Genomic DNA, 13,551 nt, shown 5'->3' on the forward strand with positions numbered 1-13,551 from the left:
TGGTAGGCAGTTAGACAGATACAAGCAGACAAGGCTGATGGGCCAGGTACAGAAAGTCACCAAGGTGGAAAGCCCAGGTGCCCAATAATGAGCAATCAATGGGGGGACAGAGGGGTGGCAGGGAGGGACCTTGCTCCCAGGGTGACTTTTCCTCCCCTAGCATATGGCTGGTTAAGAGGTATGGACCCCATGACATTTCCTCCCTAGAAATAACATCTAGGCCTTAGTTGTATTTCAGCTCCAGGAAAAGGAAAGGAGAAAACCCAGGCAAGAGACACCAGGGCTGACCTCAGAACCAGCTGCATTGGATAATGATCCCCTGCCCTGGTGCCGACCAATCAATCAATGGAATCCTAGACCCCCCAAAAAACACACCTGGAATGCTGCTGGATATTCTATTGAGACCATCCATGGAACCTCGCCTAAAATCTCCTTAAAACCTTTAAGAGGGAGGACCTAGAGACCTGTCCCTCCAGGGAGCACTCCAGTGTCTTTTCCCTCTCTCTTCATCACTTTCAAGCTCCAGGGGCCCTTCCTTTGCCTTTATAACTTATTTTCTAAGCCCATTTCTTCTGTGAATTACTTCTTCTACCTCTGTGACTTTCCAAATAAATGTTCTTGGCTCTGAATTCTTTCTTAGTCAACTCAAGTACCGAGGCTGCTGAACCCAAATCCAATCTGACCTTCCAGTCTGACACCTGGTGCCTTCTCACTGCTGGCAACAACACCAGAAGCCAGCCTCTGTTCTTGCACTGTGAGAAAATATTTTTATTTAATGAATTACATTAATTACCGTATTTTTCGGACCATAAGACACACCGGACCATAAGACGCACCAGTTTTTAGAGAAGGGAAATGAAGAAAAAAAGATTCTGAAACAAATAGTGTCCTAAAATATTTTATGTGCATTAAAACCCAACATCACAGTCATAAACACATGTAATCAACCCTGTAAAGTAAACAGCAGCATTTAGAACCATTTTAGAGCCGGGCAAGCACACAGAGACCACACAGAGCCAGGCAAGTAAAAAACCTTTTTTTTTTAAAGTATATGTGTAGGCTATATTTGGACCATAAGACACAGGGACTTTCCCCCCCCACTTCTGGGGGGGAAAAAGTGCGTCTTATGGTCCGAAAAATACGGTAATTAATTTCTGCTTAAGCTACCTAGCTTTCCCTACTCTAATTCCATTTTCACCCTCCTTCAAGTTGATTTTGTCCTCTAATTACTGGCCAAGATACAGCTGGGGTGAAACACGGATATTTGTATATTTCCTATAAGAGAGCAAGGTGTGAAAAGCCTTTTGAAAGTTGAGGTTTTCCTAAAGTCTCCATATATTTCCAAATAACACTATTCAGATTGCTTACATCTTAATTTTTGTTTAATACACTAATTTCATATAAAATCTCAGGCAATACTGAATATTGAACCCAATTAAATAACTATTTTTTCAAATATATTTACCATCTAAAACTATCTTAACAACCACTAACACTACACATAACTCACTTTAGGCAACACATTATAGACCCCAAAAATAGCATAGCACATATTATTTTAAACAATGTTCAGCCTAATGTTAAATAAATCACCATTGATTAAGTTAAAATGAGCCCAAACCTGATTGGTGTTTTAGGCCTTTAGCATATGAAAGTTAGTGTTTATTTTACCATATTTAAGTTGATCTTTATAAAATTTGTTTAATTGTAAATGAAAGCAATGCATGTGTTTTTCCCTGGGAAGTAAATATTAGTTTTAATATATACAAGAAAAAATAATGTGTTTTATTTCTGTACCAAATAACCTAGTTATATTCTCTATAGCAATCAATTCTCAATTAAAATTATGCTTGCTCTTTACTGTTGTGGATTAAAATGGAAAATCAGGATGTTATTCAATAAGTTGTCTTTATTATCTGTTTATAATTAAATAATAAAGTCTTCATAAATCTTTTGGAAAACAATTATTTTGTACTTACCCACAATGTCAGTCATAAGACCTGCAATAGTCTCGTCTCCTGTGATCCAAGGACGTTTCCCTATTTCATGACCATAGGCTCCCCTGAAAATAAAAAAGGACATAAACATTCTTTGCATGCGTGCGTGTGTGTGTGTGTGTGTGTGTGTGTGTGATTTTTCAAACATCAGCATTAGCAACGGTACAATTCTAAACGAGTTTTGTAATATTCTAATAATTATATGAAATCATGCTTTCTAAAACCAAAGTTATACTTGAGAACTCTGTTTTTTAACTTACTTAAAAATTTATTTGTTTTACTTTTTCTGGGGAGTAGGGTAGCTGAAATTGCCCCCACTCTTATTATTTCATTACTTTTTTGGAACCTAAGATTTTTTTTTTGGAGAATTTTAGCACTATTTGAATACTCTACTTGTATACCTATAGCATATGCAATATCTATACTAAAACATACCTACTTTTTGAAGCTAAAGTCTAAAATTATTATAAAATCCAATTATAAAATATAGCTATAATCTATAAGTTAAATGGAAGTGTATAAAATATGACTATACTCACTTTAGATAAAGAATGAAACTTGGCAATAATCAAAGCCAATATTACATCTTGACCTATTTCTAGAAATGTATTCTATCATATTTCAGCTTAATTTCATCATTCAAGTAAGTCTCTCTGTAGGCAAAATGCACAAACAAAAACATACAAAAAAGAACTTCAAGTCTCAAAAAGTTTTCATTAAATGAGGAAGGCAAATAAATATATGTGAAAAAATACGGAATAAATTAAAACAAAGGGTCAAGGTTGGGAAGGGGAGTAGAGAAGGGGTGAGGGTGGTGTTACAATCTTATATTTCTTAATTCAATCACTCTTAATTTTTATAAATTCACAACCAGTAAACTTGGGAAAAAGAATAAGCATGTGGAAAAAGAATACACTATTGTATAGTGTAGACTATGAATGAAATTCTGTAAGCTGCCAGTGGTCATTGGGTAAACCTGTTCTCAAAGGTGAAAGGTAGAAGAATATGCTTCCCCCAATATCTCTGTGGTATATTATTTTGAGTTGTAGGCACCAGAAAAACATCAACTGCAGGGAGATTCTGTCTCTAAACTTTCCTATCTGCCTACAGATAAATCCTCCAAAAGAAACTCAATTTCTATCAATTCCCTCATTCTGAATTTCATCAACCAGGGAAGACTGGCTCCTGTCACAGAAGAGATTAGAAGTCAAAACCACACCCAGACAAACTTCATCACAAACTTCAAACCTCCCCTCTATTATTCACAGACCCATTCATTTTTCCTAAAAGTCATTTACTCTATCCCTGTCCTTTTCACATTATAATGGGATTTAAGTCTGAATTCTAAGTCACCCTGGGGAGTTACTCATTTTCCCCTGGGTAGCTCATGCTCTCATGAGAAATACATGTAAAAAGCTTGTTTGTTTTTATCTTGTTGATCTGTCTTCCCTCGAGAACAGTGGACAAACTGAAGAAGAGAAATCTTTTTTTTAACCTTTTCGGGTTTTCGTGGTGTGAATACCAGCAATGTACTAGTAGCTGACATCAGGGTATCAACAAAAATCCTGAAAATTTAACAATGGGCTTTTATTACCTGGTCTGAGCCAGTTCTAGGTCACTGCTAGTTAAGAGAATATATTTTTAGAAGGTTGTTGGGCTTAATTTCCCATCTTTGTAAAAGTAGATAGATGGTAAGGATTGCCATGAAAAATAAATAAAAATAACAAGCAAAAAAGACTGGTACACAGTAGTCCTTTCCTAAGTCTTCTTTCCTAATGTGAATCTAATGCTAAAACTCCTTTCACAGGGCATGTGGTGTACAACACAATTTTAAAACTAATACTTCAATTACCATATTAACTGAGATGAAGGAAGAGGACTTTCTTGGGAAATAAACATAAACTATAAGATCTAAGGAGGAAGAGAAGGGCAATTGTTACTTATTACTATTCATATTATTATTAGATAGCCTGCAGCTTGGCTTGGGTACTGACTCCCAATATAAATGCTAAAGACAAAAATCATTATCATTAAATGGTAGTTAAAGGCAGATACTTGGATCCTTTTTTATTTTAATCACACAGAGCTCCGTGGCCTTCCTGATAGCACAATACATCTTATTACATTTAGGTAGTAAAATTCTATGTTCTGCCTCAGAGAATTTATAACTCAGAATATTATGCCACCTACTCCTCACTCCGGTAGACACTGAGATAGGGGTAATAATCTTTAAGGATATGTTTCTCCCTGCAATGCTTTTGGCATCTCCGTCCCTTTAAAATATCACACACAGCGTCTGCTTCCTCATTTTGTCAGGCCACTAGCCCGGGGTAGTAAAAACGTGCTTAGACAGTGTTCCCCAAATAAACTCAAAGCAAAGCGGTCTGTCATTAGGAGAAACTGATGTAGATTACAGTGCAGTCATAAACATTTGTATTAACGCTAAGAAAAGTATGATATTGCTCTCATTCAAAGCTGTTTAAAATAGTTGCAGCATAGTTGCAATCTTCATTTACAAATACTGAAGAGGAAGAGAGGATGGGGGAGAATTAGCCAGAGTATAATAGAAGGCAGTAGATTAGGAACAACGGGCCAGGTACTGATGGTCACCCGGTGGAAAGACCTGGGTATGAAGTAACTTGACCCTGTGAAAGAAAAGAGCCACATGCTAACCTGACAAGCTCAGGGAAGACCTGCGTGGCAGTCTTGCAAACCCAGAGACCTAAGATAATCACAAAAGATGGTTTGAAAATTAAATATCTAACAGGTTATAGTAGGTAGTCAATTCCCAGATATTTCACCTGACAAAGATCAACTTTGATCTTTTACTGAGTCCCTCTGCCTTCCTGCATCTGAGATAATATATCTGTGAGATGTCTGGGTAACTTGTAACTTCCTTTTTACCCCAACCCCTCAGGGCCCAACAAATGGCCTCCAGACAATCCCTCATTGATATTGTTATCAAGTTAACTGTCAACTGTTAATTACTTTGGAGTATCCTGTATCCATCTCTGTAAAAGAAGCTCATGTCCATCATTTCACCTTTTACCCAATCCCAGAGGTCCCCCCCCCCCGTTTTGCTTTGTCCCACCTCCCTAATCTATCACCAATGAATTTCATGTAACTAACCTATGTCCCTTTCCTTTGATTGATTGCAATGTATAAATATAGAAATGTAACCCGCCATTTTCCAGAGCATTATCTCAGTCCATTGAGGTTCTGCTTCCCAGCATATGTCGACAGTTAAGCTCAAATAAACTCACAAAAAAAATTCTTTACAGGTTTCAATGTTTTTTTTGTTTTGTTTTGTTTTGTTTTTGTTTGTTTTCATTAACAACCATTACCCCCAGGGTGACCCTTCTTCCCTAAGCATAGCATATTGCTGGTCCTACAGTATAGATCCCCCTCTAACAGGGTCCTAAGAAGCTAGGAAAACTCCTAAGCAAGGGGAATAGGGAAACTCACTAAGCAAATGAAACAAGGTCAAACCGTTTGGGCAGCTTGCATCCAGTTTGCAGCAAATCCTTATCTTGAGAACAAATGGCTAACACCTTGCCTCACTAACCAAAGATGGCAGGAAAAGAGGGGGAGTTTTAACTAAGCCTCTTATCCCCAACCAGAGAATACATAGCATAAATCACCCTGGAACTGCCAAGGCAGGAGGGGGAAGGGAGAAGCAAGAAAGGAGTTTATCTCACCCACTAAACAAAGAAGTCAGTCATCTGGGGAAGTTTAAACAGAGGAGCCGACACTCTCAGAGCTTGTCAAGATAAATTCACCAAGCATTTCTCATAAATTCTAGGAAGCCATAAACAAAGCAAAAGGGAGACTTTGAGATCTAGTCTGTACCAAGATATCCTGCAGAGGAACTTTAAAACCTACAGACAGAAATTTATAAAAAGCCAAACCTCTACTGGGCAGCACTTCTCAAACTAGTTAGGAAGTCTGTCTGTGCTTCATAAGCCAGGGGTATTTTGATAGATTTGCTTGCTTTTCTTCTTTAATACATTTACTTGCTTTGTTTCTTTAATTTGATTTACTACAACGCCAGCCTCAGGAGGTCACTTTTTTTAAATTCTCTCTCATCAATATGACAAGAACAGGGAACACCCCTTTCCCTTCCTTTTGGCCTCCAGGTGCTGTCCAAACACCTCTTCTGTGCTTCTGGTGCCTACAACACCCCATCTTTCATGTTGCTGGTCATTCCGTTTGGTCCCTCCCCTGACATTTCCTCCCCTGGCACATCTCCAGCAATGTGGTAGACCCCGGCTTAGAGGAAGAACAAGGGAGTCTGAGAATGGCCTCATACAATCTCCATGCCGGCCCTTGCGCAAACACTCCCCTCAGCATTAGGACCGAGAAAAAACCTTTAGGCCTGAGTGGTGTTCCAGCTCCAGGCCCAGACAAGGAGTAAGGGCAGGCTGGCTGCATTTGGCAGACATATGGACCAGCTGCAGTGACTAATGACTTTGTCCAGGCACAGGCCAACCAATGGAGACTATGACCCTGGAAGCATGAAAGGTCACACCTGGAAAGCTGCTGGATATTCTATTGAGATCTTCCCCTGGGACCTCTCCTAAAATCCCTGCCCTTTGGTGTCCTTTGGCCAGAGGGCTCAGCACCTCTCTCTCTCTCTCTCTCTCTCTCTCTCTCTCTCTCTCTCTCTCTCTCTCTCTCTCTCTCACACACACACACACACACACACACACACACACAAGCCTTTCCTTATCTCCTTCCTCCAGGTGCACATATCCTTGCTTTCTTTCTTCTAAGTTCCAAGGGCCCTTGTTTCCTGAGCCCACACCACCCAGCTGGCTCACTTAGTTCTCTCAGTTCACTCCCTCTGCCTCTGTGACTTTCTAAATAAACTTCTGCTTGCATTTGAGTCTTAGCTCTGAATTGTTTCTTAGCCAGAACTCAAGTACCAAGATTGCTGAACGGAGGTCCAATCCCTGGTAACATTCTGATGCTGTGTCACTGCTAACACCAGGCGTATCTTGCCATAAAAGGGGTATTCTGCAAGATGTACATGAAGCAATATTTGCTCACGAAATTAGATTTCAGGATATAAAATATAATTAGGGGCTTAACAGATACGTAGACCCTCTTTGAAATAGGACTATGCTTTAACTAACCTGCAAAATGAAAAGTGGCCTGCTTTGAAAAGCTCTCCCCTCAATAAATATGAATTTGCAGTCTTTCTTCATGATATCACAACTTTTATTTTTTTCCTGTGACCTAATTGATCACTAACACTGATATCAGGAAAATCTCTGTAACATGTTATACCATGTACTCTCTGATTCATACTGAAGGCTGGCAGATTATGCCACACTAAAACTTTCCTCTTTGGCATAGGATTACTTTGAGCTGAAGGCACATGAGAAACAGCAAATGCATAGAGAGGCTGTCTCTGAACTCCCCTTAACCTGCCTGAAGAAGGATGGATCTTCCAAAAGAAACTCAATTGCCATAAATCCCCTCCTATAAGTTTCATCAACCTGGGAAAATCGGCTCCCAAACTGTAAGAGGGTGCAGGCCAGGCTGAGAGACTGCCCTCTCTCGAGTGTACGAATTTTGTGCACCGGGCCTCTACCATTATATAAATATTGTCACTCCACAAAAAAAATACATTATCCAAAGTAAATGTTATTAATCTAACTTAGAAATTGCAGAGTTGGCTGGCACCGGTTTGGCTTAGTGGATAGAGTGTAGGTCTGCGGACTGAAAGGTCCCGGGTTCAATTCCGGTCAAGGGCATGTACCTTGGTTGCGGGCACATCCCCAGTAGGGGGTGTGCAAGAGGCAGCTGGTCGATGATTCTCTCTCATCAATGTTTCTAACTCTCTATCCCTCTCTCTTCCTCTCTGTGAAAAATCAATAAAATATATTTAAAAAAAAAAGAAATTGCAGAGTTGAAAATGATATTGGAAAATAACAATAATAAGAATTTAAAAAGAAACACCACAGAGGTAATTAGTTTATTTTCAATTTTGTCTTGAATATCTTGAAGTTTTAGAAGAAATCAGCTGGATCCTGAAATATTTCAAGGATGCTTCTATTCTTGACCTTTCCTTAGCATAAGAATCAAAAGACAGTACCGTATAAATTATAAGATCAAGCTCCATTATGACCAGTGATGGTTTACTTTGTAGATAGGCAGGTAGTATATCTTTAATAGGCCGTAAACGATGAAGTCATGGAAAATGACGACCGTGAGCCAAATGCCATTTCCTACCTTACAGGTCATGGATGGCCAGTCAGAGACTTGATCTCATTATCCCAGAGCAATATTTCAGCTAAAGCACTCTCATTTTTATGTTACCATTAAGATTATAAATTGTTAATATTATTTTTTCCTGTTAAGCAACTTCAATGTACAATAGCCCACTGGAGTACATATACTCCATGAAGATTACACCGAAGCATGTGAGCAAACAGCAGCCAAAGATAGAAACAGTATCTAAACATAAGGCAGAGCCCCCTGAAAATACAGCTGCCATTGAGCTCCTCAGAGGGAGGGTGGCACTGTCCCCGGGGTGCATATTCAGTTGCCATCCATCTCCCTCTTGTGGCGCTCCCAGCTAGGAAGGATACTGCACATTATCATCAGGAGGAAAAGGCCTGTGGAGCTGCCTCTACTTTCCTACGAAGCCCTAAAACCATATCCTTTTGTTCATCTGGTGTATTCCCTGATCCTGGCTGCTCAGGGAATCGCTCCTCACACAGTGCCTCTGTAAGCATGCGAAATACACTTTTCTCCAGTTAATCTGGAGGCTGTTTGCTAATCCGAGGCCCTCCAACGAAAAGCTTTGCTCCCAACAGAACCTTAGCTGGAAGAGGTCAGCATGAGATTTAAAACTTAATATTTAGGACAAAGAAATGATGAACGCTTTTGAGATTGAAAATGGGGATTGGGGTAGGAGGACATAAGAGTGCAATATTTCACCTCAAACACTACCCAACTGATATCCACAGGCAGGCAGAGCCTTGGTGTTGACATGGCCACTCCCACTTAAAGCAAAAATACCTAAATAAAGCAAAGACAAAAAAAAAAAAAAAAAAAAAAAACCACACAAACAAACAAAAAACAAAAAACAAACAAAAAACTACCTAATTTTTTGCTCAGAAGAAATATTTTTTTAAAAATTTAGTGTGAATTGCTTGAAGTATTAAAATGTACCTCCTTTCTGAATCTTCTAATGAAAATTAGGTAAGAGCTTTTAAGGTTATGTAATACTAGAAGCATGGTGCACAAAAAAATCATGCACATAGGGGGTCCCTCAGCCCAGCTTGCATCCTCCAACAATCTGGGACCCCTCTGAGATCACGGCCTATAGGGGCTTTCCTTCCCTGGGCTGCAGGCAGATGGCCCCACCCCTGCCACTGCCACTGCTTGCCATCTGTGCAGCACTATCTCCCCCCCCCCCCCCCCCCTTCTTGCCATGGATGACCTCCCTCTGCAGGTGACAGGCTGGGGTGCAGTGGCTTGGCTGGCCTGGGCCTCCCTCTTCCTTTGCTGGTGGGTAGGTCAGGCTTGTGAGGGGCCATCTGCCTACCTGATTACCCTAATTGCTGGTCTGCTTACCTGATCACCCCTAACCACTCTGCCTGCCTGCCTGATTGCCCCTAACCCCTTGCTTGGGCGAGCAGCTGTCTGCCTACCTGATCACCCCTAACCTCTGGTCTGCCTACCTGATCACCCCTAACTGCTGGTCTGCCTATCTGATCATCCCAACCCCTCTGCCTGCCTGCCTTATTGGACCTTACTGATTGCTGTGGTTAGCCTACAGTTGTTACTGGTCATTACAACCCAGGGTTTTTATATATTAGGATTCTATTGCTACAGGGTAAAATGTAAAATTAAAAGGTAACAATAGAAAGGTAAGTGTTATGACAGAGACACTTTCCTGAACTATAACTTCAAAGTCTTGAAAATAACTAATCAGCCCTTAATGAAGTATGATAATCATGAGGATATGAATAGGAAAGCAAGACAGCATTTTTCAAAATGCCTTGAGAATAAAAATGCACAGCCTAGCTGATTAACTATCCAGGAGGCAAGGACATCCTCTGAAGTTCAAATTCATTCAATTTAATTCTCTGCTCTCTTTTACATTAAAGCCAAAAATGAATATTAAGCATTTTTATTAACTCTGACCCTCATTTTTAAAACACTAAAACCTGCTTGTGCAAAATGCTTCTAAACGTAGTGATATTTATTTTCCAGTGTGTGCATAAAGACTGTGCAGATAAAGTTATAACATGCTTAATAAATTACATAAACCTTATAATTTTTGCAATAAGTTGTGAATTTATATTTCTAACCACTAAAATTAAGAACTTTGAGTATTCTCAAATAGTTGTGGAAATGATCATTTGCACACTTAGTGCAAACTAATTTTATAGGACAGTGCTATTCCCAATATGAAAAACCAGTGACAAAGAGAATAAAGGGAGATGGAACAGACATTCTGTGTTTCTATAAGAGCCAAATGTCTTGCCTCTTGAGTTCTTACATGGTTTGGTTTCATCCTCCTGAATTGTTTGTTTCTAACCTTCAGACTTGTTTCCCTCTTCACAACTATTTTTTTAGATTCTAAAAATCAGAAAGTGTTTTAAAAACATTTCTACTAATTTTTAATATTTTAAATATGTAAATATCTTTAAATAATATTAAATGTTTAAATAGTTAAAAATATTTTGAAAACATTTCTAGTTTCAGCTTTATCGGTAATTATTAGGTGTTAGGATCACCGTAGGAGGAATGCACGAGGCTGAAAGGGGTAAAGAATTATGTATTTATTAGGGCATCTGGGAAACCAGATGGGATGAGCCCCCAAATGGCACCAGAACCTAGGTACAGGGAGTCAGAGATTTCAAAGGACTCTAGGTGGGCTTTTTCGGCCTGGAGAATTCTCTGGGTGGGTCTGGAGGAGAAAGGTAATGAATGGTCTTAGCAAGTGGGATGTGGTCTAAGTGAAAGGAAATGTCTATTGTGAAGTGGTTTAAGGCAGTTCCTGGAGGGCAGGAGGGTTATTATCAATAGTTCAATTATTTGCATTGAATTCTTTGACCAGACCTAACACTGGGGAACAGTATCAAATGACATGATGACTAAGATTCCTTTGTATCCTAAAATACTATTAAACACCTTTCCAACCATTAGACAACCTAGTGTGATTTTTAAATTCTTCTGTGAGATGTTGAATGACAGCTTTTGAAAAAAAATACTTACATTTTGGCCCACTTATCTAGTTCTTCTTCCAGATACGTTTTAACCGTTTTTGGTTGAAGGCCAAGAGAATTTCCCAATAAATAGACGGCATTTTCATCCTTATTCACTAATGATAAATCAACTGGAATAGAAGAAAATGTACAAAATGTTTAATAAATTAATTCATATTCTTCTATTTGGCATTGCTAATCCAGTGCAAACAGTAAATATGATTAACTTCAAGAAGGACAATAAATAATAGCCAGTTTGGCTCAGTGCATAGAGTATCCTGAAGAGTCTGGGGTTCGGTTCTGGTCAAGGGCATGTACCTAGGTAGCAGGCTCAATACCCAGCCCTGGTTGGGCTTGTGCAGGAGACAAACAATTAATGTGTCTCTCTCACATCAAAATTTCTCTCTGTCTTTCTCCCTCCTTTCCACTCTCTCTAAAAATTAATGGAAAAATATCCTTGGGTGAAGATTACAAAAATACATACATACATACATAACTTTAATTCTTCCCAAGGAAACATCAGATTTTGTAAAAAAAAAAAAAAAAAAAAAAAAAAAAAAAGACATTTCCATCTATATTTTAAAATAATTACACCTATAGAATCATTTCTTGAGGTCTTTCATTTATATTTTGCTCCATGAGAAAATCAATTACTGCCAACCATAAATACCCAAAGGAATTTGAAAAGTTTTAAAAACAGTATTTTTAGAGGAAGTATGTCAGCCTATCCAGTCAGAGTGAAAAGTTAAAGAATTCAGGCAAATACTAACCCTCTGTATTAATTAATGTTATAGATATGCCAAATTAAAAAAAATGTAATTGATGATATATATCAATACAATGAAGTAGATATATTGTATGGTTACATTTTTTTTTCATTCTCTGTTTCTATATACATATGTTAGTACATATAGAGGCAAAGGTTATTCTCTATATCTACTTATTATTCAAATAAATCAGAACTTTAGTGATTTGTCTGTATTATAAGTCTCCCTTGACTGAAACAAATGCAGTTTCACTAGCAAACTAATCCATGTGCTTAAACTACAATATAACCTAGAAATGTACAAGTTTGTAATTGTGTTCTACTAAATTTTTTTCTTAGTTCTATGTGGAAAAAACAGTACCTTCGGGCTAATAATTCATTTGCATCATTTGGCAATATATTTGTCTTTACTTTAGAATACCTAATTAAACATCTCCAGACTTCTTAAGACATATCATCTATTACATCCTGATCACTTCTATAGATATTGTGCCTCTCTTTCACAGTCACCTCTTAAGCCTGACCCAGTGAAAAAACTGTAAATATTGTTTCACACATGTAAATTGGATTCATTAGCAGTTCTTTGTTGACCTAGAGAACAAATATTGAAAGAATTTATTTATAATTCAAGGGTATTAAATTTGTGTATCATGGGTCAAATTTCAACTAAGAACTCAAATAAGTACTTAATAAAGACAGAACATGTCCTGTGTGTGTCAGCCCCATGAGTGATCAAAGCTGAGGAGGCAACAACTCAGATTTCCATCCCCATTGTATAAGTTTTGTTCTTTCATTGTTGATGCTTTTACAGACAAATAGGTAGTGGGCTGCTTTTATTTAGAAAGTCATTTTTTTTTAAGTGTGCTAAATGTGAAAGAAAAACATAATTATAAACCAAATCATCTTGCCTCATGTCAACCCAAAATATGTTTCATTATGTATTAGCCTTATCTTTCTCAAACTTCTGCTCTTCAAACAAATTTTACTTAAGACTCATTCCTCCACATATGTGATATCTCCTGCAGGTCCCACACTTGTAGGTATTATAGATTGTTTCTTTTCTCTCGCTCTCTCTCTCTCTCTCTCTCTCTCTCTCTCACACACACACACACACACACACACAAACACACACACACAACACTGCCAGAATGGCCTGTTTTCTTAGAGAAAATAAAGTTAGCAATGTAGCAAAGTGAGGATAGTTGGCACCATAATATAGACCTACTGTACAACCACACCTCTCTCCCACTCTCCCATCAGTAACTTGATAAGGGAGGAGATACAGAAATCAAATGACAGCAATAATCTTTGAGGGTATTGACATAGCTGCTGTACAAAGAATCCATCAAGCATGTAAATATTATGTTTATAATGATACGAATCAAAGTTATTGCCCTTTCCCCCTTCTCTCCCTTCTACTCTTTACTCTTTATCACAACTCAGCAACTCTTTCTATATATTATATACAAGGGGAAAGGAAAATAAGTTGAACATTGCATTCCCAAATTGTGATTGGCTTCCCTACCTTCCAATTAATGGATTCTTTATGTGTTCCCCGAAT

At 38.3% G+C, this 13,551-nt stretch overlaps 1 protein-coding gene across 1 annotated transcript in view; it reads right to left on the reverse strand.

Moving 5' to 3' along the window:
* Window positions 1-13,551, reverse strand: part of KYNU (kynureninase) — a 105,714-nt gene that overhangs the window by 69,285 nt on the left and 22,878 nt on the right. The window contains exons 4-5 of the mRNA XM_036421889.2: window positions 11,235-11,355; window positions 1,980-2,062 (exon numbers count right to left, since the gene is read on the reverse strand). Coding sequence (XP_036277782.1) covers window positions 1,980-2,062; window positions 11,235-11,355 — 204 coding nt within the window. The remainder of the gene's footprint in view (window positions 1-1,979; window positions 2,063-11,234; window positions 11,356-13,551) is intronic.

Source organism: Pipistrellus kuhlii, unplaced genomic scaffold (genome assembly GCF_014108245.1).
Source record: "Pipistrellus kuhlii isolate mPipKuh1 unplaced genomic scaffold, mPipKuh1.p scaffold_m20_p_7, whole genome shotgun sequence".
Lineage (NCBI taxonomy): Eukaryota > Metazoa > Chordata > Mammalia > Chiroptera > Vespertilionidae > Pipistrellus > Pipistrellus kuhlii.